Below are 27,076 nucleotides of genomic sequence, written 5' to 3'. Positions count from 1 at the left end.
TGGTTTGGAAGCGACCTTAAGGATCATCTACTTCCAACCCCACATCCCCAATGGGCAGGGACAGCTGCCACTACACCAGGTTGCAGATGGGCTGCAGCAGCTGCAGCAGGGTCCTAGGAAAGCTGACAGGTGGGATCCAGTGACACATTCTGCTTTTTTCCTAAAAAATGGCCTTTGAGCAGGTCATAAGATGGAGAGAGGCTTCTTGGTAAATAAACAATCTGCACAGGCTGGATTGGTGAGCTGATGTCAGTTGTATGAGGTTTAACAAAGCAACGTGCTGGGTCCTGTACTCAGGTCACAACAACCCCAGGCAATGCTCCAGGCTTGGGGCAGAGCGGATGGAGAGCTGCTCAGCAGAAAAGGAACTGAGGGTGCTCATTGGCAGCCAGCTGAACATGAGCCAGCAGTGTGCTCAGGAGGCCAAGGCAGGCGCCAACATCCTGGCCTGGATCAGGAATGGTGTGGCCAGCAGGTATACCCTTGTAGTCAGCACTGGTGAGGCTATGCCTTGAATACTGGGGTTCAGTTTTGGGCCCCTTCCTACAGGAAAGAGAATGAGGTGCTGGAGTGTGTCTAGGGAAGGATAACAAAGCTGGTGAAGGGTCTGGAGAACAGGTCTAGTGAGGAGGAGCTGAGGGAACTGGGATTGTTTAGTCTGGAGAGGAGGAGGCTGAGGGGAGACCTCATTGCTCTTTACAACTCCCTGAAAGAAGGTTGGAGCCAGGTGGGTATTGGTCTCTTCTCCCTCGTATCATGTTGTAAAATGAGAGGAAATGGCCTGAAATTGGGCTGGGTGGAGGTTTAGGTTGGATATGAGGAAAAACTTCCTTGCTGCAAGAGTGGTCAGGCATTTGCACAGGCTGCCCAGGGAGGTGGTGGAGTCACCATCCCTGGAGGTATTCAAGAAACTTGTGGCCATGGCAGTTTGGGACATGGTTTAATGGGCATGGTGATGTTAGGGTGATGGTTGGACTCTGTGATCTTAAAGGTCTTTGCCAACTAAAGCGATTCTATGATTCTGTCACAATGGATGTGAAAAGGGGAAGCAAAGGTGGAAGCTCACATTGCAGTGACCATCAAAGCTGCTGTCCCAAGGGAGTTCCTCTTTTCACAGTTTCAACTTGGAAACAGGACCTTGGAGCTGCATTGTGCAGCTCTACCAAAGCCTCAGGGAACTTAAAAAAAGGCACATTTTGGTGTTGGGGAGCAAAACAAGACATTACTGTGCTGCTGTTGTACATGAGGAGTGGTTCTGTCTGCAGTGCTCTGATCTTCAGAGCTTCCAGAAAGCAGAATCACAGAATTGTTAGGCTTGGAAGGGACCTCAAGGATCATCTAGTTCCAGCCCCCTGCCATGGGCAGGGACACCTCACACTGGATCAGGTTTCTCAGAGCCACATTCAGCTTGGCCTTAAAAACCTCCATGGATGAGGCTTCTACCACCTCCCTGGGCAACCTGTTCCAGTGTCTCACCACCCTCACAGTGAAGAATTTCTTCCTAACATCCAATCTGAATCTACCCATTTCTCTTTTTTTTTTTTTTTTTTTTTTCCATTCCCCTAAGTCCTATCATTACCTAACACCCTAAAAAGTCCCTCCCCAGCTTTCCTGTAGGACCCCTTCAGATACTGGAAGGCCACAATAAGGTCTCCTCAGAACCTTCTCCTCTCCAGACTGAACAGCCCCAACTCTCTCAGTCTATCTGCATAGCAGAGGGAGTTCCAGCCCTCTGCTCATCCTCATGGCCCTTCTCTGGACATGTTCCAGCACCTCCAGATCCTTCTTGCAATAGGGGCTCCAGAACTGGACAGAGTACTCCAGGTGGGGCCTCACCAGAGCAGAATAGAGGGGGAGAATCACCTCCCTCAAACTGCTAGGTCCGGAAGCTGCTGCTTGAAGTGTGCAGCAGGGGCAGCCCTTTCTGGGAAAGGGGGTGCAGAAGGGAAGGCAGCAGAAATCTGTGGAAGCTGTGGTGGTGCAGAGAGGTTCAGCAGCAAACAGGAGTTGTGGTGCTGACAGAGACTATATAGCAGTGAGATGGGGCAAAGTGGTGATTCCCCACCCTGTGCTGCAGCAGCAGGGGATCACCTGAGAGAGAAATCAGTGCTGGCTAGGAGGCAGGGACCCTGCCTTCACATCCCAGGGGTCACAGGTTTAGCCTGATGGTCTGGGATGGCCCCATCCTGTCCCTACATCCAGCATTGGTGCAGTAGACCATGGCCTGTTGTTCAGACACAGTGTGTGGTCCTGGACCTTCTCCACAGTGCTTTGTGCTTGGGACAGGCCAGCAGGGATGTGCTGGGATGATGGTGACTTTGTTCCTCTCTTATTCCTGCCTTTTTCTCTCCCATCTGTCTGTCTGTCTGTCCGTCCGTTCGTCTGTCTGTTTCTCTGCAGGCGTTTCTTTGAGGGAGTCTCTCATTCTGGTTCCCAGACTGAGATCGGCAGTCTGCACAGCCAGAAAGGGCAGGATCAAGAGTCGGGCAGCCCTGTGAGTTACACCACCACCACCACCACCACCACCACCTCCACCTCTTGTGCCCTCCCCTCCTCAGCCAGCCTAGCATCCCCACACTGCCTGCAGCTCCCTCTGAGACCGCAGGTCCTGGCAGCACCTTTCTGGGGCTGCTCCGTCCCTTCTTTTCCTCTTCTCTTTCCCGGTGCAGGCAAGCAGGTAGCAATTGGGGGTATCCTCTGGGGCTGATCCTAGGGAGATGCCTGGCTCCCCTGTGGGAGTGTGTGTCCTGTGAGGCCAGGTGTGGGGCAGTGGCAGCAGCCCTGCTTGGGGCGTTTTGTCCTGCCCTGACCACACTCCCTGTCCCCCAGGGTGAGGCAGACAAGAGGAAGCCAGGAGCAATTCGACCACAAGAAGAGCCAGGAGTGGAAGTCCCTGCAGTGGTGAGTCTTGGCTATGGGATGTGGAATGGGGCTGGAGCTCCCTCAGGCCCTGCTTTGCTTTCTGGGGTACCAGGGCTGTGGGGACAAGGAGATTGGGCTGGAGAGCAGTGAGAGTGGAAGGAGAGTTAGGGTCTGCAGGAGGTGCAGCCCAACTGCCTTGAGGCCCTGCAGCCTTGGCTGTCCGGAAGGCCCATCCTGGGTAAGGGCACCGAGAGGTGCAGGCAGATTGCTGTGTGTGATGTGACTGTGTGTGGCCCTCAGGAGCTGCCCGCAGAGGAGCCTTCTTCACGGCTTAACCCCGCAGAGGCTGCCACCAGGGAGGGTAGTGTGGACAGGCTGGCCCAGCTGGGACCTGGCACCAAAGCTGAGCTCCCCAGTGCTGTGTCCCCCAGGTAAGGCAGGTCCACATCCCATGCCAGGGCTGAGAAGGCTTCCACTAGCTCCCTGGAGTCAGTGGGATTTGGTGGAGATGGGACTTCCTCCATGGCGTTTCCTCTCCTGCTTCTCACTCGCAGCAAGTCAGAGAGCAAGCAGCTGTGGCGGCCCCGCAGCACCTCCGTCAAGGACCGGCAGAGCTCGAAGGGACAGGGTGGCCGTGCCAGCAGCCTGGACAGTGAGAGCTCTCCAGACTCATGGCAGAGCACCCAGGTGAGGCCCTGGAAGCTGCCTTAGCTGGAGGCTTCTCACCTGAGAGCCCAGCCAGGCCTTCAGCCATGGGCAGAGAGGCCGAGGCAGCGGGCTGGGGTTAACCTCCGTGGTGACGCTGTCGCAGGTGCCCCGCAAGTCTGTTTACGACCAGCTGAACCAGATCCTGGTCTCGGACGAGCAGCTCCCCGAGAGCATCGTGCTGGTCAATGTTGCCGAGTGGCAGGGCCAGGTGAGCAGGTGTGATGGGAGCTTGGTGTTGAGGGTAGCTATAAGCAGGGTCCCAGAGGATTCTCCCAACCACAGCAGGGTGCCCCTAGGGGAGCTGGCACCAACTATGTCCTCTAGTCTTTGGGGAGAGCGCACTTTGTACAGCGCTGAGCTACAGACACGAGAGCCTACTGTGTCTCCTCTGCCGTGTGCCACACACCAGCCTCGCTGGATGCCCAAAGCGTGGTACCCTGAGCAGTCCCAGAAGGTCTGGTTAATGGAGTAGGCCTTGTGCCCTGACTGCCTGATCCAGGCTCCCAGGGCCACAGTGGTCAGAGCTTTGTGGGATGCCAAGACAGAGGTGTTAGACTCTATCTGCTGGCACCAGGCCCTGGGAAGCAGCAGAGGTATCATTTTCAGGGAGCATTAAGTGCATTGTCAGAGCTGAGGTCTCTGGATGGGGAGGAATATGAGGCCTTTTTATGGTCCCCATCTCTGATGACCACCTGCCTCCCCCATGCCTGAAGGATTTGGCTGCCAAAGGTGAGTAGGGCCACGTACATGTGTGCAAAGATGCACACAGCACTGGTGAGGCCCATTTGAGATCCTGCAGCTACATCTGACATCCAGAAGGAGTTCTGGAAAGTCACAGCAGGGCTTGTGCAGAAGAAAGGGCTTCTCAGTGAGAGGAAGTGGAGTCTTGACCCAAGCTGTGCATCCTTGGCTTGTTCCTGCTCTAACTGTTGTCCTAATGGGGAACATAGGAGCAAAGCCCACTCCCAGACCCTGTCATGGCATCTTCTTAACCCCCTTGTCTAACACAACTGCCTGTTTTACCACTCTTCAGCTGTCCACAGACAAGGGGCACAGAAGGGCTCTAGAGTGCCCCAGTGTGAGAACAAGAGAAGGAAGAGAGCTGGGCCCTGCTTGGGGGATGGTAGAATTTAAATCAGAGAGATCCAGGACCAAACCCTTCATCCCAAGGAGCACAGCCTGGCCATTGGCACAGTTTTGCCCTTGCCATCTCAGAGTGGTGACTGCTGTGCTCAAACTTGAGAGCCCCTGGGAGCAGAGTGGGGAGGAGTGGAGATGCTCAGGTGTGCAGCCAGGGGTGACCTGATGGCTTCAGCCTCCCCGCATAGCGTGGGTGGGGACGGGGGCCATGGTTCTATCCCAGGGGCCACAGGGGCCAGGGCAGGCATGGGCTGGTGCTGTCCAGCACAGCCATGTGCCCCCCAGGTTGCCTTAACCCAAGCTCTCTGCGTTGGCAGTACGTGAGTGAGCAGCTCCAGGCGCACAAGCAGTTGGTGGTGTCCACCTGCTCCGTGGCGGACATCCAGGCTGCCTTCAACACCACTGTCTCCCGCATCCAGCGATAGTGAGTACAGCTTTGGGCTCTGTGGCTGCAGAGAAAGGGTGGGAAGGGCCCTGCCTCCTCCCCCCAAGGCTCGTTGGTTGTGTCCGTGGCCCTAAAGGGTGCTATAGAAGCTGGTGCAGGCCCTGGGGAAAGCAGAGGATGCTGCTGCCAATTGTACCCAAGAGAGCACTCAGCAATCTGGAAATTGTCAGCAGTGGGTTTCTAATGCTGGGTTGGTTGGCTGGCAGGGCAAGTCACCTGCTCCCCTGGCCCTCCTGCTGAGCCCAGGCATGTCCCTCAGCGTCTCCTTTGCTCTCCTGTTGGCAGCTGTAACTGTAACTCCCACATGCCTCCCCCGGTGAAGGTGGTGGTGGCAGGGGACCAGAGCTACTTGAGCGTTGTCCTCCGTTTCTTCGTGGAGCAGCTCGCCAGCAAGACACCCGACTGGCTCAACTACCTTCGCTTCCTGCTCGTCCCACTGGGTGAGCCTGGCTCAGGGTTGTCCTCTCCCATCACGCTGGGCTCCCCTGCCTGGATCCAATAGACTTGTGGAATCATAGAATTGCTTTTGCTCAAAAAGACTGTCATGTCTAACCATCAACCTAATGCCACTGTGGTCATTAAAACATGTCCATGCTTTTCTTGAACGCCTCCACAGGGATGGTGACTCCACCACCTCCCTGGGCAGCCTGTTCCAATGCCTGACCACTCTTGCAGGAAAGAAATTTTTCCTCTACCCAACCTAAACCTCCCCTGACATAAGTTCAGGCCACTTTCTCTCATTCTATCACCTGATACTGGGGAGAGATCAACCCCCACCTCATTGCAACCTCCTTTTAGGTAGTTGTAGAGACCAATGAGGTCTCCCCGCAGCCTCCTTCTCTCCAGGCTAAACAACCCCAGTTCCCTCAGCTGCTCCTCACCAGACCTGTTCCTCACACGCTTCATCAGCTTTGTTGCCCTTCCCTGGACACATTCCAGCGTCTCAATGCCCTTCTTGTAGTGAGGGGCCCAAAACTGACCCTAAGTATTCAAGGTGCAGCCTCACCAGTGCTGAGTACAGGTGGACAATCACTTCCCTGCTACTGCTGGCTGCACCATTCCTCATCCAGGCCAGGATGCTGGTGGCCTTTTTGGCCACCTGAGCACACTGCTGGCTGATGTTCAACTGGCTGCTAACCAGCACCCTCAGATCCTTTGCTGCTGGACAGCTTTCCAGCTGCTCTTCCTCAAGCCTGAAGCATTGCCTGGGGTTGTTGTGACCTAAGTGCGGGACCCAGCACTTGGCTTTGTTAAACCTCATACAGCTGACCATTGGCCCATCGATCCAGCCTGTCCTGATGCCTTTGCAGAGCCTTCCTACCCTCAGTGTCACCCTTCTTGCCTGCAGGCTCCCACCCCCTGGCCAAGTACCTGGCCTCAGTGGATAACAAGTACAGCACCCTCTTCCTGGACACGGCGTGGCGGGAGCTGTTCAGCAGGGCTGAACCACCTGTCACAGGTGAGGAGCCAGCAGTGTGCTGAAGTGGGGAGGAGCCCAGCTGCCATCAGGGCCCTCACTGCTCTTTGTGCCTGCAGACACTGTGGACATTGCAGGCCGAGTCGCCCAGTTCATCGCTGGAGCCAGCCTCTCTCACCAGCTCCCCATCTCTGAGGCCATGCTGACCTACAAGCAGAAGAGGTGAGTGTGACACTGCCATGCCTGTCCTGCCTCGTGTGGCCCCAGTCTGGGCTGTGGGAGATGGGGGAGAAGCGAGCGAGGCCTCACACTCTCCTGAGCAGTGTGGTGCTAAGGGCAGCTGGGGGTCCCCCGCTGCCTCCCTCCAGCAGCTGTGGGCTGCCATGTCCCCAGAGATAGGGACAAACTGCCAGGGCTGGGCTGGGCTGGGGGCTGTGAGCCACCCCAGGGGTTGACACTCGTGTTCCAGCTGCACTCTCACCTCTCCCTTCTCTTGGTTTCTGGCACCCAAGGAAGAGAAGTCTCTATTTTGATTTTTATATCAGGTATTGGCTTGTGCTTGCTGTGCCGCTGCCTGGTGCCCCCCTCCCTTTCTCCCCATGTGCGTCCATTTGTCCCTCTTGCCGTGCAGAGGAGCTGTGACCCCCAAAGTGGGGCAGGGCTGCCCTCCCGCATGCAAGCCTCTCCCAGCACTGGAGAGGCTGACCTCCTTGCCTCCTTGTGTAGTGTGCCCTGTGCTGCCATGTTGGGGACTAGGGGTCCCATGGGAAGGGAGGGCAGAGGAGATGGTTCTAGTGGCCGTGAGCCAGCATTGGCCCCTGCCAGTATGGGGGTCACTGGGCCACAAGGCTAGGCACACGGCACCTGGTGCTCAGCACACCCATTCCCTGACCAGCCTCTCTTCCTTGTGCAGCCCTGACGAGGACTCCTGCCAGAAGTTTGTTCCCTTTGTGGGGGTGAGTGTGGTGAGGGGCCAGTGGGCAGTTTGGGTATGGGGAGAGGGGCAGTGCACGGGCCTGCTGATGCTGAGCATGATCCCATTTGTCTGTTTTTGCAGGTGGTGAAGGTGGGCCTGGTGGAACAATCCTTCAGTGCCTCAGGTGAGTCCTTGGGAGTCCACAGTGCCTGGTTGCCTTCTCCGCAGTGAGGAGGCCCTTGGTGGTGTTCCCCAGCCCCCCACTGTGTTGGGTTGAAAATTCCTTCCCCAACATTAAATTTGCCAGACCAGCTCAGTTGAAAGCAAATGAAAGCTGTACTTACAAGCAAAAACTACAATCTACAATGGAATGCAATGAATATGTACAAAATATTTACAATATTTACAGGTATTTACAATTAATGAACAGCACAAGGAACCCCCTGGTCAAAGACCAGGGGAAGCTGATAGCTTCTCCTTCCCTTTCCCCCCTTACCCCCTTGTACACAAAAGGGACAAGAGATAGGAACAGATACTTTGTTAGACTTAGCCAAAACATTGCAGCCCAGGTCAAGCAGAAGCCAGTTAGTATCTCCCAACCCAAGGAAGTGAGAAGAGAGAGAAATTATTTACCAAACTAATTCTTGTGGTAGATAACTCTCCAATGGGATTGTTTAGAACTATCATTATTTTCCTTTTTATACCCAAATAGTGATTTATTTACATTTTACTACTTTCTGCTCAAGATCTGTGAAAAATTTTTAAAGGCATAGCCTAAAATTACCACCCCCACTCTTTCTCCTCAGTGGACTCAGACGATGCCACGGTCTGCACCCCGTCCCTGCTGAGCTCGGCGCCAGTCACCAGCGGTGCCACCCCTTACTGCAAGGAGACTGTGAGCACCCCACCCCCTTCCCCGTCCGTCAGCAGCGGCCTCTCGGGTGTCGGGTAAGGAAGCCTCAGCCTGAAGCAGTGGGAGCTGGGCTGGGAGGGCCTGATGTGCTCACTGCTGAGGTGCCACACGCTGGGGTTATGGGGCCAGTGTGCTCCTAGGGCAGGCAGTAGCTGGGCTGCAGGGAGGAAGAGGGGTAAGGACAGTGTCTGTGTGCTGCATGATGCTGCCTGTCTTGCCCAGGTCTCTGAGCCCTGGTGTGGAGGTGATGGGCCTTCAGGTGGACTACTGGACAACACAAGGGCCAGACAGGAAGAAGGAGGGCGAGAAGAGGGAGACTGGTATCAAGAACACCCTCAAGAGCAACTTCCGCTCGCTCCAGGTCAGCCGCATCCCTGGCACAGGGGAGCTGGTGTCCCCTAACACCATGGCCATGACTGTGGTCACCAAGGAGAAAAACAAGAAAGGTAACCAAGACCACCCTGGGGTGCTCTCTGCCCATAGGGCTACAATCCTGCAGGCACAGGGATCTGCTGGAGAAAGTCCAAGAGAGGGCTACCAGGATGATTAAGAGACTGCCCTCTGAGGAGAGACTTGGGGCTGTTTAGTCTGGAGAAGACAACTGAGAGGGGATTTAATAAATGCCTATAAATATCTGAGGGCTGGGTATCAAGAGGGAGGGGACAGGCTCTGCTCAGTTGCACCCTCTGATAGGACATGGGGTAATAGATACATGAACTACAGCACAGGAGGTTCCACCTCAACATGAGGAGGAACTTCACTGTCAGGGTCACAGAGCACCGGAACAGGCTCCCCAGAGAGGTTGTGGAGTCTGGTTCCCTGGAGACTTTCAAGACCCATCTGGATGTGGTCCTGTGTGACCTGTGCTAGATTCTATGCTCCTGCTCTGGCAGGGGGTTGGACTCAATGACCTTTGGAGGTCACTTCCAACCCCTAACATCCTGCAAAGAAGGGCAGGGGGGCATGGCTGAGACCTAGCCCAGCAGGGACCAGTCAGTGCAGTCACCCTGGGGTTAGGGCTCCTACCCAGGGCCAGGTGGGAACATCCTAATATTGGTCTTGTCTGTCCTTGGCCTCCAGTGATGTTTCTGAGCAAGAAACCAAAAGAGAAAGACATCGAGCCCAAAAGCCAAGTCATTGAAGGGATCACACGCCTCATCTGCACTGCCAAGCACCAGAACACCATGTTGCGAGGTGAGGGGAGGCCCAAGCCCCACGGGGTGGTGGGAGGGCAGAGCAAGCAGCACAGGCTGCCTGTGACAGGGCTGTGCTTCACTGCACCCTCTCCTCTCAGTCTCCATAGATGGGGTAGAGTGGAACGATGTGAAGTTTTTCCAGCTGGCAGCGCAGTGGCCAACGCACGTCAAGTACCTCCCTGTGGGCATCTTTGGCTACTCAAAGAGTGTGTGAGATACAGTGGCAGCTGCAGAGGGTTGCAGGAGGAGATGGGGAGATGGAGATGGACTCGCTTATCCCCTCTCTTCTGTGGCCCAGCCCATGCCTGCTCTGCAGAGGGAGATCTCACACCCGCACCGCTCCCTGTGGGCCAAGACCCGTGAAGGTGAGGCCAGTGAGACTGGGTCCATGCACCCTCCAACATCAGCCAGGGTACCATGCCATTTGCCTCCCCTGACCCCCAACAGCAGCCTGGGACAAGGGTTGGCACCAGCTCTGGGCTGCCAGGCCAGCTCCCCAGCCCGCGGGAGCCCCAGCTGGGCTGGGCTCGGGCAGGTTCCCCAGCGCTGGAGCCAACAGGATTGCTCATGGGGGGCAGGTGTTGTGCAGGGCCCACCAGTTCTGTGCCACCCCACGCCAGCTCCACTGCCAGCCTCCTGCTGCTGTGCCTGGCCCTGTCCTGCAGGGCTGAGCCTTGGCAGCTTTTCTAGTCCCTGCTGCAGCTCTGCTGCCGAGGCTGGCATAGCTCTGCTTGGGCCAGCCCCCCTCATCTCCCCTTCCCAAACAGCCCTGCCCCATGGTGCTGCCAGCTGGATGTGTGCCATGCAGAGCAGCTGTGGGGGTGTTGTTGGGTTTTTGTTGTTTTGGGTTTGTTTGTTTGTTTTTTTTTTTTTTACAAGATTCTATTTTTTTTAAATTTATTGTACGGTTACTTTTCAGGATTAATTTTAATAAATTAATGCTGGTACCAGTATAGCTGAGATGTGGGAGGTGTCTGTGTGTCCATCCATGCCTGAGGACATGGCTCAGCACAGCTGGCAAAGAACTGATGTGGGCAGGAGGCAGTTGTCTATGTCCAGAAACCAATGGTATGACCTGGCAACTTTTCAGCCATGGGACAACTGATGTCTCCACAGGCCTCAAACTGGGACTGGGTGGAGCTTGGCTCATTTATTTAAACCAAACCCCACAAGTACTCAAGAACAGACAGACTGGAGGACTCAGCCTGTGTCCTCCTAGCCCAGCCAGGTCCTTGTCTACCTGAAAGTGGAAAAAGTCTCTCTCCTTTCAGCACAGGCCAGGCTTGCTGCTGTCTTGATCTCTACAGTTTGGAAGACAAGTTGAGGCTGGATCTGGGAAGCTGGGGGTGTTGTAGGTTCAGCAGAGATGTATTCCAAGACGTGAGGCCTCTCCTCCTGGCGCCGGATGTAACCCTGGTTCAGCAGGTGCAGGATACAGGACAGCACATCCACACTGTGGCAGCAGAAGCTCAGGAACTGCAGCCCGGGCCCCAGCTCCCCCTTCTGACAGGCATCGGTCACCTACAGCAGCCAAGGAGCCCCAAGCTGCAGTGCAGTGCAGTGCAGCTCTCAGCAGCCCCTCTCTGCCCCTCAAGCCCTCCATACCCTGAACACCAGGTTGTCAATGTGGAGCTGCTTCTCCACCTTGAGGATGCGAATGATGAGGCAGCAGAGGACGTTCCTCTTCCTTTCCAGGACACTGCTATCAGCCCTCTCTGACCTCAGGTACCTCTGCTGGGGCAGCAGCCTCAGGCGGGGGCCAGAGGCATGGGCCAGGGCCTCTGGGTTCAGCCGCAGCACACCTGGAGCTAGCACCCAGCCCAGGCTCAGCCCAGCCCTGAGCTGGACCCTGAAGGAGCCCCAGGACTCCTGTGGCTCTTGGATCCACCCCTGGGCCTCCCAACTGCTGCCTTCACAGGTGGCAGCCCCATCCCTGCCCCAACAGCTGGCCCCAGGCAATGGCCACACACACAACTCTGGCCCCAAGCCCCAACTGCTCTACCACCCCCCACCCAACACCCCACCCACGATCCCCAGCCCCCATGCCACCCACAGCCCAACACATGGCCTCAGGCCTCAACTCTCCCCACACACCCCTGCAACCTGACCACCCATGAACAGACCCAGCCCAGCCCCTGCCCTCCTGCCCCAGCACCCACTCAGGGCTCAGCCCAGCACCTCCCCAGAGCTGTCCCAGCCCCACGCTCACCTCCTGGCGTGCAGCTCCCCACCAGGATGCCCTCGCTGTGGGTCAGCGGTGCCAGGGCATGGTGCACCAGGTCAGCAGGGAGCCCTGTGGCCTGCAGCAGGGTCTCCACAGCCACCTCCTGCCAGGAGCAGTGTGGGAGGGGAATGGCCAAGGCCACCAGCCACAGGCCCCACATCCTGCCTGGCAGGGACCCCCGGCCCTGCTGCACTCCAGCTGCCTCCCTCACCCCACCGTGGCCCCAGCCCTCACCTGGCTGCTGTTGAAGCACAGCAGGATGTACATCTGCAGCGTGGACACCTGGAGGAGGCAGTCTCCAAACTGCACTTCAGCGTGGCCCAGCCACGTCCACTGCAGCCGCCGGGGCTTGGTGCACTCCCAGCCCAGCCAGGCCTGGCCTGCCGGAGACAGCCTCGGTGCCAGGGCCGCGGGCAGCCTCGCCGGGCACCCCCTGGCACTCTGCCCCTCTCGCCGAGCTGCTGGGGAGGGCTTGGCCCCCACGAGCCATGGCACAGCCCTGGCCACGACACTCACTGTGCCTGCAGAAGGAGGCAAACTCCTCCAGGGGGGAGCTCAGTGCTGCTGAGAAGAACCTCCCTGGTTCGTCCATGTAGCAAAGAGGGGACACAGGCCAGCAGCGTGGGGACAAAGTCAGCACCTTCACCTCTGGCACATCTGCCCCTGAGGCCAGCCCTGGGCCCTGGGCACACAGACAAGGGGGGCTCGAGATGGGTCCCTAGGATCGCTGCCAGGCAGACAAGTGGCCCCCAGCCTCCCCCTCCACCCCCCAGCAGGCTCACCTCATCCGGGCTCCAGTCCAGCTCCAGCAGCTGCTTGTCCTGCTCCTGCAGCTGGAAGAGGTGAAACTGCTGCTGGAGCTCCTCCGACTGGGCCAAGTTGCTCAGCATCTGCTGGGGGAAGCGGCTGGGGAAGCACAGCCCAAGCTGCTCCACGATGGCTGCTTCCAGCCACGATGGCTCCTGTGCCAGGAGTCGGTCCCCCAGGTAGTGCCTGCCACAGCCACCAGCACCTGTCAGGATGGCTTTCCCCCAGCCCCTCACCAGCAAACAGAGATGACCCTGGCTCTGGCCTCACCCCTGGGCCCAGCAGTGCCCAGCTCCCCTCCCTGCCCCCAGCAGGGAACCTGCCCCTGCAGCCTGGCAGCGCCCACGGGCCCTGGCAGCCTTTCCCTCCACACACCAGCACTGGGAGAAGCCCAGCAGCAGCAACACTGCCACACAAGGCCAGGCTCAGGCTCAGCCACAGCCTTGGTGCCCCCTGCCCAGGCTCCCCCCAGGCTCTCTGGGGCCGTGGCCACAGCGTCCCTCACCGGTAGAAGTGCTCGAAGGTGTGGGCGAGCTCCAGGCCACTGATGGCCACGAAGGGCTCCAGGATCTGCTGCAATGGCCCCAAGCTGCCTCCAGCCCTGCAGAGCTCCTGGACTTGCCCATCCAGGTAGCAGGCAAACTGCTCACTGACCTGCAGGGGGACAGGGCTGGCTGCAGCAGGGCCACACGAGGGGGACATGGGGGAAGCAGCTGGAAGCCTCTCAGTACTCGGGCACCAGCCCATGGCACTGCTGGAGCCTGCACAGAGCCACTAACAGGGCAGGGTCCTGCGTGGGAAGCCTGGAGATTAACCCAAGCCCTTGGCCTGGGCACCATCTCCGACCTCCACCTGGGGCCAGTGAGGCCAGGGCCTTGGCACTGGTGCCACGCTCCCTCAACTCACGTGCAGGGCAGCAAGGAAGGGGAGCTGCAACAAAGCCCCTGCAAAGCCCTGGCCCAGGGCCAGCAGGAAGGAGGACTGCTGCCCAAAGAGCTCCTCCGTGGCACAGCGCAGGCGCTGGTACAGCTGGCAGTAGCGCTCCACCAGCTCTGGTGCCTGTCCTGCCAGCTCCAGGAACCGCTGCACCTGCAGGACACAGCACAGGAGGGGTCAGCTCCACAGCAGGAACTGCCTCTGGCCCCTCCGCAGCCCCAGCCTCACCCTGCCGTAGTCAAGGGCCCAGGTCCTGGCCAGGGGCCAAGTAGAGGTCCCAGTGCTGCCCGGGCCTATGGAGCTCACACTGAGGCAGGAGCGGAGCCCCGAGGGCTGGATGGAGCCTGGGCAGAAGCACAGCAGCTGCCCAGCAGGACTGAGGAGCCCAGCACAGCTCCCATCTCCTGGCCTGCAGCAGCAACCTGGGCATAGCACCAGGCTGATGCTGGAGCACTGCCAGGGTGGGGAGGGCAGCAGGGCTGTCCCCACACCCCTCTGGGCCTCCCAGAGGCCAGATACAGCCTCATGCCCTCCCCACACTCCAGGGCACTGCTAGGCCACGCTCACCACTCCCAACTATGCCCACCCAGAGCAGGGTCTTACATGCCCCCTCCAGCCCCCCTGCCCAGCCCTCCAAGCTCTACCTGCTGCTGCACCACACCCTGCCAACACTGGGAGATGCTCCACAGGCTGTTGGACTTCTTCACCGCCACCTTGGCAGCCCTGGCAGGCACCTCCTTGTCCTTGCCCTCCTTCCCACCTGACAAGAGACAAACCTGGGCTCAGCAGGGCTTTCTGGGTAGCCCCCACACACTGACCAGCAGCAGTTTCCCCCTTTCCCTGGGGGGCAGAGGAGATGCCAGAGGAGCTTGGTCACCGTGGGGGAACGGCCATGAGCCCTCCTGTGCCACAGGGCCATGCGCAGAGCTTCCCAGCAGATGCCCACAGCTGCAGCCTGGCACTCTGCAGCCCTGCCCTGCAAGCCCCAGGAGGAAGCAGCCCCTCACTCACCAGCTGCTCTGGCCTCCTCCGGGTCTGGGCCATCTGGGTCCATGTGCACCAGGAGCTGGGTCAGGCGCCGCACACGGGACCCAAAGGCGGCACCACGGCTGGGGGCACCACGGCTGGCAGCAGGCTGGCACCGCTCCAGGTACTCACTCAGCAGCCAGGCCAGGGGGCTGCTGCCGTTGGGCTCTGCGAGGCCAAACAGACTCAGAGCAGGGAGCCTCTGCCCGGGGCATGGCATGGGCAGGCCTGGGAGAGCGCAGGGTACCTGGGCTGGTGATGCTCTGCACCAAGGGGGTCACCAGGGCCTCCCAGCATGTCCTGCCCAAGGCCTGGGCCACCTCAGCATCAGGAAGGAAGCGGTCAGCAAAGCCCTGCTCGTGCTGCAGCGCTCGGTTCAGCCTGCAACGGCCAGCAGGCAGCCAACAGTGCCACAGGGCATCTGCTGCCCGCCAGGGAGACTGCCCCAGGAGAGCAGAGCCTGGCAGTGCTCCCTGCCCTGCCCCCTGCCAGGCACCGCAGCTCTGCAGCCCCACTCACGCCCAGCAGCCTGTGGCTGTGAGACTCTACCTGTGCCAAACTGACCTCCATCTGGTCAGGACGTGCCAGCCCCTCTGGGGTACCTCTGGTGGGTTAGCTGTGCCCACATGCCCAGCCTAAACCTGGGGCACTCCGAGGTGGCCCTGGCCCTCGGCGACTTCTGGTCACCAGGGAGGTGCAAGAGCCCTCCCTGCCCAGGTGTGACACGTGGCTACTCCTCTCCTGACCCTGCACTGTGTCCCCAGGCCCTGGGACATGGAGGATGCAGCTGGCACCGCCAGGAGACAACTCACTTGCCAGAGAGCTGCAGCAGCTGCCCCCGGTCTCGGCTGATCTCCTGGCACCAGGCATGGGCCAGAGCAGTGCAGGAGAGGAACGTCCGGCGGCACAGCTGCTCCCTGAAGATGGGCCAGAGAGTGGGCTTGGGCCCCAGCACCTCAATGCCACGCACACGAGTGTCAATGCCACCCTAGGGGAGAGCACGACCCTCAGCTCCTCGGGCACGGCCCTGACACCCATGTGCCAGCTCCCTGGCCCGGCCTCCGCTCCCTACCTGCTGGCACCGCTTCACTCGGACCTGGATGAGGGGCCAGGACTGGGTCATGTTCTGCAGCAGGATCACTCTGCTGGCCGAGGGCAGAACGGTCACCTGTGGGCACAGAGCCCTCAGCACCCCGAGCGCCAGCCACCCTGCATGATGCCCAGGCATGCCATGGCCTCCTAAAGCCTCTGTACTGCCAGCAGCCCCCACACAGCCACAGGACCCCTCCGGCCAGCACCCCACTCCCCACTCTGCCCCAGCACCCCAGGCTGCTGCAGGCTGGGCAAGCAGGGCTGCCTGGCACCGAGTCTCCAGCACCCGATGCCTACTGCCAGAAGGCTGTTGTGCCATCTCCAGCACCCGTTGCCTACTGCCAGAAGGCTCCTGTACCATCTCCAGCACCCAATGCCTACTGCCAGAAGGCTCCTGTGCCATCTCCAGCACCCAATGCCTACTGCCAGAAGGCTCCTGTGCCATCGCCAGCACCCGATGCCTACTGCCAGAAGGCTCCTGTGCCATCTCCAGCACCCAAAGCCTACTGCCAGAAGGCTCCTGTGCCATCTCCAGCACCCAATGCCTACTGCCAGAAGGCTGCTGTGCCATCGCCAGCACCCAATGCCTACTGCCAGAAGGCTCCTGTGCCATCTCCAGCACCCAATGCCTACTGCCAGAAGGCTCCTGTGCCATCTCCAGCACCCAACGCTTACTGCCAGAACGCTGCTGTGCCATCTCCAGCACCCAATGCCTACTGCCAGAAGGCTGCTGTGCCATCTCCAGCACCCGATGCCTACTGCCAGAAGGCTCCTGTGCCATCTCCAGCACCCGATGCCTACTGCCAGAAGGCTCCTGTGCCATCTCCAGCACCCGATGCCTACTGCCAGAAGGCTCCTGTGCCATCTCCAGCACCCGATGCCTACTGCCAGAAGGCTCCTGTGCCATCTCCAGCACCCGATGCCTACTGCCAGAAGGCTCCTGTACCATCTCCAGCACCCGATGCCTACTGCCAGAAGGCTGCTGTGCCATCTCCAGCACCCAATGCCTACTGCCAGAAGGCTCCTGTGCCATCTCCAGCACCCAATGCCTACTGCCAGAAGGCTGCTGTGCCATCTCCAGCACCCAATGCCTACTGCCAGAAGGCTTCTGTGCCATCTCCAGCACCCAATGCCTACTGCCAGAAGGCTCCTGTGCCATCTCCAGCACCCAATGCCTACTGCCAGAAGGCTCCTGTGCCATCTCCAGCACCCAATGCCTACTGCCAGAAGGCTCCTGTACCATCTCCAGCACCCGATGCCTACTGCCAGAAGGCTCCTGTGCCATCGCCAGCACCCGATGCCTACTGCCAGAAGGCTCCTGTGCCATCTCCAGCACCCAAAGCCTACTGCCAGAAGGCTCCTGTGCCATCTCCAGCACCCAACGCCTACTGCCAGAAGGCTGCTGTGCCATCGCCAGCACCCAACGCCTACTGCCAGAAGGCTCCTGTGCCATCTCCAGCACCCAATGCCTACTGCCAGGCTTCTGTGCCATCTCCAGCACCCAACGCCTACTGCCAGAAGGCTCCTGTGCCATCTCCAGCACCCAACGCTTACTGCCAGAAGGCTGCTGTGCCATCTCCAGCACCCGATGCCTACTGCCAGAAGGCTGCTGTGCCATCTCCAGCACCCGATGCCTACTGCCAGAAGGCTGCTGTGCCATCTCCAGCACCCGATGCCTACTGCCAGAAGGCTCCTGTGCCATCTCCAGCACCCAATGCCTACTGCCAGAAGGCTCCTGGACCATCTCCAGCACCCAATGCCTACTGCCAGAAGGCTCCTGTAGCAGAGCTGCTGCCATCCTCACCTCCCCAGGGGGCCCCTCCCAGGACCCTGCACCATGGCCAGGCCGTCACAGACACATCAGGGCTCCTCCCACCGCTGCCACAGGGCCCCAGGGGCACAGAGCCCCCCGAAACTCACCGAGTTGAGCTCTGTTCTGATGGTGCCAGGGCTGTCTCCCCCCAGCACCACCACTCGAGCTGGCATGTAGCTGGAGTCCTCACTGGCCACCAGCATGCTCATCTCCCTGCAGCACACCAAACAGGCTGATGCCCACGGCCCCCTGCTCCCCGGCCTGGCCCCTCTCAGCCCCAAGCTCTGCTGTCCACAACCAGCAGCCCCCAGGGCAGAGACTGCTGGGGCAGGGCTCACACAGGTGCCCGCAGCCCTCTCCTCCCCACACAGCCCCCTGAGCCCCCAGACCTCCCGGCCCAGCCCCACCTGATCACCACCCCTCGCTGCATGTGGACGGTGATGAAGTGGCTGCCGGTGCTGCCGTTGGACTCCCAGTACGTCTTGGGGTTCCTGTCCGTGAGCTTGCTGGCACGGTGAGGGTTGGAGGAGACCTCCACCTTCTCCCAGCACTTCTCCTCCTTCGCCTGCACACTGGAGCCTGCGGGCAGAGCACGGGAGGCCTCCAGCCACCGGCCCAGCACCCGGCAGGCACAGGGCTCCGGCCCCTGCTGCCTGCACTCACCTCGGCACAGGTGGTGCAGAAAGACATCGAAGAAGGGGATGCTGAGGGGCTGCTGGCTCCGGCGCTGCTCCTCGATCTGCCCCAGCACCAGCTGCAGGATGGGGAGAAGCCCTCACCCGCAGCTCGGGGTCCTGCTCCCCTCCCCGCCGCAGGGCTGTGGCAGGCAGGGAGCAGCTCGAGGGCCCCAAGCCTGCCAGCCTCCCCAGGCTCACCTGCATGCAGCCGCTCAGGATGCTGGCGCTCAGCCGCTTGCAGAGCCCAGCCTGCTGCTCGCAGTCGGCCAGCAGGGCCAGCAGGGCCGGCGCCAGCGCCGGGACCGAGCCCTGCTTGGCCAGGGCTTGGCTCAGAGCCGCGTGGGTGCCCACACCGCACATCACCACCGCGCAGTCCTTGCTGGCGCTGGCCAGGCCGTGCAGGAAGCCGACCACCTCCTGCAGCACCTGGGGAGCAGGCAGCTGCCAGCGGCTGGGCAGGAGCTGGCACCGGCCGGGCCCCGGCAGCGGGGAGCTGCAGCTGCGTCCCCTCCGCCCCGACGCCGTGGCAGTGCCACAACAGCCTGGCAGCCGCTGGCACCGGGACAGCTGCTCCCTGCCTCCCCCCTGCACTGCTCACAGCCAGGCCAGGCTGCTGCGGACAGGGACCCCGGGCACCAGCACCAGGCCTGGGCTGTGCATGGCACAGCCAAGCAAAGCCACCGCTGCCTGAGGCCCCCTCACCTCCTGGTCACTGCTGTGGGCACTCAGGGAGGACAAACAGGGCTCCACACACTCGTGCCATGGCAGCACGTCCTCCTGGTAACTGGCCAGGAGCTTGTTCAGGATCCTGAGGGACAGAGGAACCCACTCAACCCAGGGCATGCAGAGCACGGTGCCAGGGCCAGCCCTGCCCTCCTGGCCCACCTGAAAGCCTGGCACCCCCCAGAGGACTGGCAGCCAAGGCTCCCCAGGCACCCCCAGCACCCACACATGTGCTGCTCTGTCCCCACATGGCCCTGTGCCACAGGACACCCCAGCCAGCACCTACACAGCTGCTGCTGAGGTGCACCTGCCCCTGCTGAAGAACAGCCCCAGCACGACCCCAGACACACACCACGTGCCCCCAGCATCACCCCAGCTCTCACCCCTGCTGTGGGGGAGCCAGGCCCTCCTCGGATCCCTCTGGACCCACCTGAGGATGCTCAGGCTCACAGCCTTCTCTGCTCCCAGCAGCTCAAGGCTGCGCAGCAGCAGCCTGAAGCTTCTCTGGTCCTGCAGCAGCTGCCACAGCTGCCCCGAGGGGATGGCAGCACACAGCTGCTGCTCCAGGGCCACCACCACCTCCTTCGACAAGACACCGTCCCCCAGGCCACCCAGGAGCATCTGCACGTCCCCCACGTCCAGGGGGGCCTCTCTGCCTGCCACGACAAGGACAATGGGCCCGGCCCAGGCACTCGCTTGAGAGCTGCCAGCAGGGTGCTCTGCCCTTGCGGGTGAGGCAGAGGCCCCTGTGCCCCTGGGGTGGTGGCACGGGGGTGCCCACGCTACCTGCTGTGCCCGGGGACAGCTGGTGCTCTGCCAGGCAGTTGATCACGCTGAGGGCCAGCGCTGCCTGGGGGCAGTCGCTGCTCTGCCCTTCCCCCCAGCAGCTCTGCAGCACCCTGGGGAGGTCACAGCTCACCAGCTGCTCCGCCAGGCCCCGGTGGTTCTCCAGCAGCATCTTCACCACCACCAAGCCATTCTGCACACCCGAGGAGCCCCTGCAGGGACAGAGCCACGGGGCCACCGTCCTCACCCAAGCACAGAGCCTCTCCTGCACCCACAAGCCGCTCGCCTGTCTCCCCTGCCCCGCACAGAGGCTTCCTCCCCTCCAGCCGCTGTCCTCACCCAGCCCCTACCCTGGCACCCTCTGCATGGTGCTGATGGCAGCAGGGATGGCACTCAGCAGGCTGGCAGAGCTCTGGCCGCAGGCAGAGCCGATGCTGGCAAAGACCTCCCGCATCACCTGGGCGTCGGCGTGGCTCAGGGGCGAGGCCTTCCCACCGGCCCCTCCTGGGCTGCCGGCCTCAGCTCCCACCAGCACCTTCAGGGCCTGCCAGGGCAGCAGCAGTCAGGAGGGCAGCAGGCAGCTCCCCCACCCCGCGCCAGCCTGCACCCTGCTCCCCTCTGCCACACTCACCGCCAGGCCTGCCTGCTGCACCAGGGCAGAGGAGCTGTGCTGCTGCATGCAGGCCAGCACGGCTCGCACGCCGCCCTCCGTGGCAAACGCCACCCTCCAGTCGTGCTTGGCCAGCAGCAGGGCCAGCAGCCGCAGGGTCACCACCAGCAGGGCCTTCTCTGCCACCTCGCTGCTCAGCAGCTCCACTGACACCTTCACCAGCTGCTCCCTGCAGGCCAAAGGATGCCTCAGGTCCAGCCTCCCGGCACTGCACCGCCACGGTGGCACCTCGGCCCCTGCCAGACACCTTCTCCATGCCCACACAGCAGCCCTACCACGGCCCCAGCCACCAGCCTGCCTGGGACAAAGGCACACAAGATCCACCTCTCTCCTTCCCCACCACGCAGGGACATGCAGGCCTTCACATGCCACCGGCACCTCCCGCACTGCCACAGCCAGCCCTGCCCCCACCCTGCCAGCACAGCCCTGCCCAGCCGGCAGCAGGGATGTGCAGCACCCCACGCCTCACCCCACGCTCCTGGTCTCCAGCCCATCCTGGACTTGGCTGGCTTGCTGCTCAGGCTCCTCCTCCAGGAACTTCAGGATGAGCTTGAGCCCACCCAAGTGCAGCCCCCCCTCGCAGCTGCTGCTCTCCATCATGTCCACCATGGCTGCCACCTGGGCCAGCGAGCCCCTTGCACTCGACCCCCTGCAGCTGCCCAGCACTAGTGGGAGGGAGGCAAAGGCACAGGTGTCAGGGCAGCAGCGACACCTCCAGCAACTCCCAGAGTGCCAGGCACCCACAGCCCCTCCCCAGCTAGCCCAGGGGCACCTGCACTCCTCAGCCCTGCCCAGGGTCTTCCTCCCCTGAGGCGGCAGAGCCACCTCTGCCACCCTGCGCATGTCCCAGCACCTAGCAGGTGATTACCTCTGCTCTGCTCCTCGGTCACCTCTGGCAAGAGCAGCCCTTCCCTCTCCAGGAGCTCACTGAACAGCTGGGCATCTGACTTGGTCGCTGCAGCAGGGGCTCGGGGTGGCACTGTGGCTGCAGGAAGGTTCTCCTTTGCTGCAGAGAGGTTCTCTGCTGCCTTGGCCACTGTGCCTTCAGGGATAAGGCTCCCAGAGCCATCACCTTCCAAGGACATCGAGGTGCTCCCCATACTGTGCTGCTCAGCTCCCCTACCGAGGGAGTATTTGGTGTAGACGTGGGAGCCATGCAGGTCACACCGAGTGCTGCCCTGGCACCGCTTCTCCACTTCCTGCAGCACCTTCTGGGCCAGCTCTGCAGGTACTGACAGCTGGAGCAGAGCTTCTTCATCCATCTCCCACAGCTGGACAGATGAGGTCAAGTTCACCCTCATGGACTCACCATACCACCCTTGTCACAGCCAGTGCCACAACAAACACAAAGCCTGCACCGCCAGAGGCCTCCAGAGCTGTTCCCCAGTGCCACCATCCCCTCCCTGTCCCCACACCAACTACCACTGGGACAGACCTCCCACCTGCACTTACCACCCACCACAGTCAGCACCATCCCCCCACGATCTTGCCTCACTTGCCCAGACCTTGTTGGACACTCACTCACTCCTCCAGAGTCATGGAAGACTCCTTCCTTTCATCTCTCCTCAACCTTTAGCTGTGTCCAGCTCCCCAGGCTTTCCCCACCCCTCCGTCACCCTCCCATTTCAGTCCTGTTTCTGCCATGTTCAGGCTGTCCCTGCACAGCTCACGCTGGCCATCAGCTCCTTCCTCCAGGCCCTCACACCTGCTCTCCCTGCTCCTGCTGGATGAGGCAGATGATCTCTTTCTGCTCCTCTGCTGCCAGCTTCTTCACAAAGAAGAGCAGCTCCCACCACTCCGCACGGCTCAGGGCCTCTGCAGCCCTGCTGGGCTGCTCCCTCAGGTGAGGCAGGGAGTGCAGCCCCCCAGAGGGCTTGCAGAACAACGGCTGTGCAGCTGCAGAGAAGCAGAGCAAGGAAGGGCACTGCCAGCTCTGCCCGTTCCCCCACCCTCTGCTGCACTCCCCACCTGCCCCAGGCAGACAGCTCCTGCAGACCAGCTGGGCAGAAGAGGTCCCCTCTGTCCCACAGCCTGCTGCGGGGAAGGCAGGTGACAGGAGAGCAGCAAGAAAGGGGGAACGTGCTGGGAGGAGACCCGAGAGGCCTCAGAGATGGGGATGACCAGCCTCACTTGGACCCCTCTGGGTGTAGAGCACAAAAAGCAGCTGCTGCAAACGGGCACCTTCAGCTCGCTGCTCCCCCAGCAGTTCCCACAGTGCCCGTGCCAGCCAGGCCGAGGCACTCAGACACCCACAGTGCCAGGCCGCAGCTGCAGAAGGGCTGGGGGGCAGTCGGCAGGCCCAGCTGCCAGGCTGCTCACCTGCTGCTGCTCTGCGGCTGCAGGTCACGACGGTCACCTGCTCCTGCCCCTCCTGCTCCTCCTGCTCCCAAGGGCCCGCGATCTCCGGCGTGTGGCCCCGCCCCCAGGCGGCGCGGCCCAGGCGCTGCCAGCACACCTGAGGAGAGAGCCCAGCGGCACTCACTGCGCCCGGGCCCGGCCGCGCCCCCACAGCTCCGGGCGAGGCGCACGCGGCCCAGCGCCAGGCGGCCCCCGCCTGCCCGCGCGCGGACGCCACCTGCACGTGCGCCGCGCCCTCGCCGCTCTGCCGGAAGTGGCCCTCGTCGCCCGCGCGCAGCTGCTCCGAGTCCTGCAGCACGCGCACCCGCGCGCCGCGCGCCAGCCTCGCGCGCACGGACTCAGCGTCGCCGCTGCGGCTCGGGAGGGCCGAGCGCGGCCTCAGGCCGCTGGGCGCCCGCGGCGGGGCGGCGGTGGCCGCCGCCGGAGCAGCGCTGCGGGACGCCGCCCCACGCGGGAAAATGCAGCGGGCGGCGCGGGGCCGCGGCTCCGGCTGACGGCCCTGGTCCCAGCCCATCACGTGCGCCAGCTCCAGGATGAGGTTGGCCATGGCCGTGCTGAACTCGAACTGCTGCTGTGCTCGACTGCTCTCCTCCGTGACCGGGCCGGGCACGGTGCAGTCCTGCTGCTCCCCGCCCTGCTCCGTGCCGCTGCTCAGCTTGTCCAGGAGGGAGGTGACGCGCAGGTAGCGCTTCACCAGGACAAACAGCAGCTTGCCAGGGATCTGCAACCAGCAGGGCTGTCAGGGTCTGGGCTGCAGAACGACTCCAGCCCTCTGCTCTGCCCCAGACCCCAGCACATCCACAGACAAGCTCCCGACATAGCTCCAGAGCTGCAACCAGCAGAGCTGTCAGGTTCTGGGCTGCAGAACAACTCCAGCCCTCCGCTCTGCCCCAGACCCCAGCACATCCACAGACAAGCTCCCGACATAGCTCCAGAGCTGCAAGCAGCAGAGCTGTCAGGTTCTGGCCTGCAGAACGACTCCAGCCCTCCGCTCTGCTCCAGACCCCAGCACATCCACAGACAAGCTCCCGACATAGCTTCAGAGCTGCAAGCAGCAGAGCTGTCAGGTTCTGGGCTGCAGAACGACTCCAGCCCTCCACTCTGCCCCAGACCCCAGCACATCTACAGACAGGCTCCTGCCATAGCTCCAAAGCAGCAGGCACCAGCAGAGACCTCAACCCCCTGCTCACTGACAAGGTTCTCCATGCACCTCTCCAGCACCCCCCAGCCTCAAGCCAAGCCCAGCATCCTGTACCAGCTCTGCCAACACGCAGTCCTGCTCAGCTGCCCACTGCTGACGACCCTCCTGCCCCAAACAAAGACACCAGCTTAGCCCCCAACTCTCCCCACTCCTGACTGCTAGAAGCCATAGGCTGGCAGGGCCAGCTGATACCTGGGGAAGGTGGATCCCCTCAAAGGACATGCAGTGCTCCTCAGAGGAGGTTGTCTCAGCAAACAGCTCCAGCAAGGTGTAGCGACTCTCAAAGTCCATGTGCTGCTCAAGGTCATCCTGCTGGCTCAGGGAGAGCAGGACATAGGCCCAGCTCCCTGCAACAGAAACTCCTCAGGTCCCATAAAGACAACCCTCACCCCACCCTCCCTGTGTGAGATAGAACTGCAGGCAAGGAGCAGCTTTGCAGCTCAGTGTCACCCAGAACCATCTTCTCTCTATCAATCTGGACTGGCACCATTTTGCTCCGCTGCGTTTTTAACACCCCGGAAGCTGTAAGATTCCCCTGAAGCAGCAACCCCAGAGAACTGACTCCAGAAGAGGGTTCCAGGGAAGAAAAAAGTGAAGTTTGCACCTGAACCAGCCCCACATCTGCCCCAATGGAGAGCCACATGGACTTGAGCCCTAGGACAGGGAAAGCCAGATGTCCTGTGGGACACACCACCATTAGCAACCTTGTGGCTGCCTGTGGCAGTGTCCTGAGAGATGGCTCTGGGATGGGTGCTCAGCTGTGCTACCGCTTGATCCTGCAGACAGGAAACTGACAGCTGCATCTCTCAGCCTGGGGGACCTCAGATGCCCAGGCTGGGGCCTTGCTGGAGGGGACACTCACCCCTAATGGCCCTTAACACTCCTAAACTGTTGCCTCCCAGCTCAGGAACCTGTCAGACCAAAATGCTCCCAAGTCCTACAGCACCCTGACAAGTACAAGCCAGAAGCCACCTGGAAGCTCCAGTTTGACTCTTCTCCTTTTGCCAACAAGCCTCCAGACACCCTGCTTCCTAGGCACCCCACACCTACAGCAGGACTGGCACCCCCAGCTGCCCAGCAGCACCTCCGCAGCGGCACTGAGCAGCAGCAGCTCCTACCTGCATCGTGCGAAGCCAGGGCCCTCAGCATCTTGCCAGCAGCGTGGCGGATCTCCTGCTCCTGGTGGCACAGCATCTTCAGCAGCAGCTCAAGGGCTCCTGCCTCCCTGAAGGCATCTGCCAGCGAGCCGATGCCGGCGTAGGCGCTCAGCACGTGGACGGTGTTGAGGGCGGAGGCCTCGGGGGCCCCGGCCTCGGCCAACTGCCGGCCAGCTCGCCGCACCAGGCTCCTGACATCAGCCTTCATCTCCTGCAGCCACTCTTCATCCAGGGGCACATCTGCAGCCAAGGGGCCGGCTGCCTTCTCCTCTTTCACCCACGGCCCTGCCAGCTTCCTCTTGCCCAGCAAGGCCGGGCAGCAGGCACAGACCTCTTCTGCAGACATCCACAGCGAGATCTTCTCTGGCTTGCTCTCTGCAGAGGAGGTGCTGCCTCCTTCCACTGCTCTCTCTTCCAAGGTGACTACACTCCACTGGATCAGGTACTCAGGCTGGCCGTCATGGCCCCGCCGCTGCCGCAGCAGCTCCTGCGGGCAGGCCTGCAGTCTCGGGCCCAGCTGCACAAGCAGGTTGCCACTGTGCCTCTCGTTCACCATGACAGGACATGTGCCTGCAGAGGCAGAGGGGAAGCAAGAGCTGGGAAGAGGTGGCTGAGGTACAGGCTTTGCTATGACTAGGTATCTCCTATCCTGTGGGTCACAGGGCTTGTAACATTGCAGTGTAACAAATCAGATGTGCTGTTGTATTGGGTGGACAAAAGGTCGGTGGTGTTAAGCCCCTGACACAGCAAAACTACTAAGGTACAGGTATGAGGTGCGGCTCACTCCCTAGTTAGAAAACTGTTCGTAGCAATGAGAACAGGGCAGGATGCAGTGATCCTGTTAAATGGGCTGTGGTCATGGCAGGAACACGGACAGCAGTGCACAAGAAAGGCAGATTTGCCCAGGAAGCTCAGCCGTAGAATCTAGCTGTGCACTGGTAGAGCTCCCCAAGCCAGATAGTGTGCATGGTGAAAGCAAGTCTGTGCTGGAAGGCTCCGCTGCACATCACCCAACTGGGACTGGAAACATATTCCACGAAGAGGTCTCCTGTGCCCCGACCACCCTGATTCCTGGGACAGGCATTCTAAAAGCAGGTGGAAGGGCACCGCAGTTACCGTGGAGAGGGCCTGTGCGGGCCCGTCCCGCCGGCAGGAGGAATAAAGCTCCTTCTATGCATGGATCAAGTCAGAGCTCCAAGAGCGCCGAGCAGAGCCCATCTCTGCCCGGTCTGGACTGGCTGCCGTAGCCCCTTCCCAGCGTCGTAGATGAGCCGGGCTCCCTCACCTCGGGGCTCCGGTACCGAGGCCTCCTGCAGGGTTCCCCAAAAAGGAAAGGTCCGGAACTACCCCAGGATCGAGGCGCTCGCCAGGTTAGTTCAGGCCAGGCCAATCCCATTCCCAGCTCGCTGCTCCTCACCACGATGCCACGCCGGGCCGGGCCGGGCCGGGCCGCGTAAGCTCCAGCATCGCTCTTGCATCACTTCCGGGCCGGTGGGTGCGCTCGTGTGGTCCAGACGGAAGCCGCGCGGGGCCAAGCGTCGCCCGCCCGCCAGCGGCACGTCTCCAGCCGGCAGTCGCGGGGCAGCTCCTGAAGGCGGCCTCGGGGGAGCGTGGAGCGGGGGCAGTTCGGCACTGGGGTACAGATTGAGCTATACTTAGCACGGAGGTGTCGCAGGACAGCACTTGGTGGGCAGAATGGGACGGGGAGGACAGGAGGCGGCGGCAGCTCGGCAGCGTTAGCGAGAGCTGGAAAGCCGCAAGGGCATTACCGGGGATGGGAAGTCCCGGGGTCTGTGCATCCCAGATGCACAGCAGGTCTCCCTCGCTGCTAGCCACCCTCCTGCCTTACTGCACGGCTGTCCAGCTGCTCTGTAAAGTGAGGGTGCTGGAAGAACCCAGCTGTCCCACAGTCAGGCTTGGCACCATTAGGCAGCGGTCCGTTTAACCCCACCCACCTCGAGTTCAAACCAGGCAGACCACAGGCCCACACTCATCTCTCCTGGTTGCCC

The 27,076-nt window shown here is 61.3% G+C and overlaps 2 protein-coding genes across 2 annotated transcripts in view; one reads left to right on the top strand and one right to left on the bottom strand.

Moving 5' to 3' along the window:
* LOC128976444 (phosphofurin acidic cluster sorting protein 2-like) overlaps positions 1-10,052 on the top strand; it is a 66,173-nt gene extending 56,121 nt beyond the window's left edge. The window contains exons 10-24 of the mRNA XM_054393696.1: positions 2,401-2,494; positions 2,836-2,901; positions 3,163-3,293; positions 3,417-3,549; positions 3,674-3,778; positions 5,028-5,134; positions 5,441-5,595; positions 6,504-6,614; positions 6,692-6,794; positions 7,486-7,528; positions 7,630-7,672; positions 8,295-8,436; positions 8,624-8,847; positions 9,482-9,595; positions 9,696-10,052. Coding sequence (XP_054249671.1) covers positions 2,401-2,494; positions 2,836-2,901; positions 3,163-3,293; positions 3,417-3,549; positions 3,674-3,778; positions 5,028-5,134; positions 5,441-5,595; positions 6,504-6,614; positions 6,692-6,794; positions 7,486-7,528; positions 7,630-7,672; positions 8,295-8,436; positions 8,624-8,847; positions 9,482-9,595; positions 9,696-9,811 — 1,687 coding nt within the window. The 3' untranslated portion in view covers positions 9,812-10,052. The remainder of the gene's footprint in view (positions 1-2,400; positions 2,495-2,835; positions 2,902-3,162; positions 3,294-3,416; positions 3,550-3,673; positions 3,779-5,027; positions 5,135-5,440; positions 5,596-6,503; positions 6,615-6,691; positions 6,795-7,485; positions 7,529-7,629; positions 7,673-8,294; positions 8,437-8,623; positions 8,848-9,481; positions 9,596-9,695) is intronic.
* Positions 10,053-10,804: 752 nt separating this feature from the next.
* On the bottom strand, positions 10,805-25,647 carry LOC128975562 (cullin-9-like). Its single transcript, XM_054392519.1, has 29 exons — positions 25,029-25,647; positions 24,103-24,257; positions 22,927-23,430; positions 22,671-22,806; positions 22,057-22,247; positions 21,220-21,613; positions 20,821-21,016; positions 20,313-20,520; positions 20,032-20,225; positions 19,682-19,893; positions 19,326-19,551; positions 18,875-18,980; positions 18,371-18,613; positions 18,159-18,249; positions 17,903-18,074; positions 17,603-17,708; positions 15,663-15,758; positions 15,403-15,578; positions 14,838-14,971; positions 14,576-14,758; positions 14,209-14,324; positions 13,535-13,717; positions 13,134-13,282; positions 12,604-12,814; positions 12,338-12,503; positions 12,056-12,201; positions 11,807-11,924; positions 11,203-11,399; positions 10,805-11,118 (listed from the first exon to the last, which is right to left on the bottom strand). Exons 1-29 carry the CDS (start codon positions 25,621-25,623, stop codon positions 10,834-10,836), a joined length of 5,889 nt encoding a protein of 1,962 aa, XP_054248494.1. The 5' UTR covers positions 25,624-25,647; the 3' UTR covers positions 10,805-10,833.
* Positions 25,648-27,076: the final 1,429 nt, after the last annotated feature.

This window comes from Indicator indicator, chromosome 2 (assembly GCF_027791375.1).
Source record: "Indicator indicator isolate 239-I01 chromosome 2, UM_Iind_1.1, whole genome shotgun sequence".
Taxonomy (NCBI): Eukaryota; Metazoa; Chordata; class Aves; order Piciformes; family Indicatoridae; genus Indicator; species Indicator indicator.
Note: the sequence above shows the minus strand (reverse complement) of the source record. Positions and strands in the feature narration are given on the sequence as shown.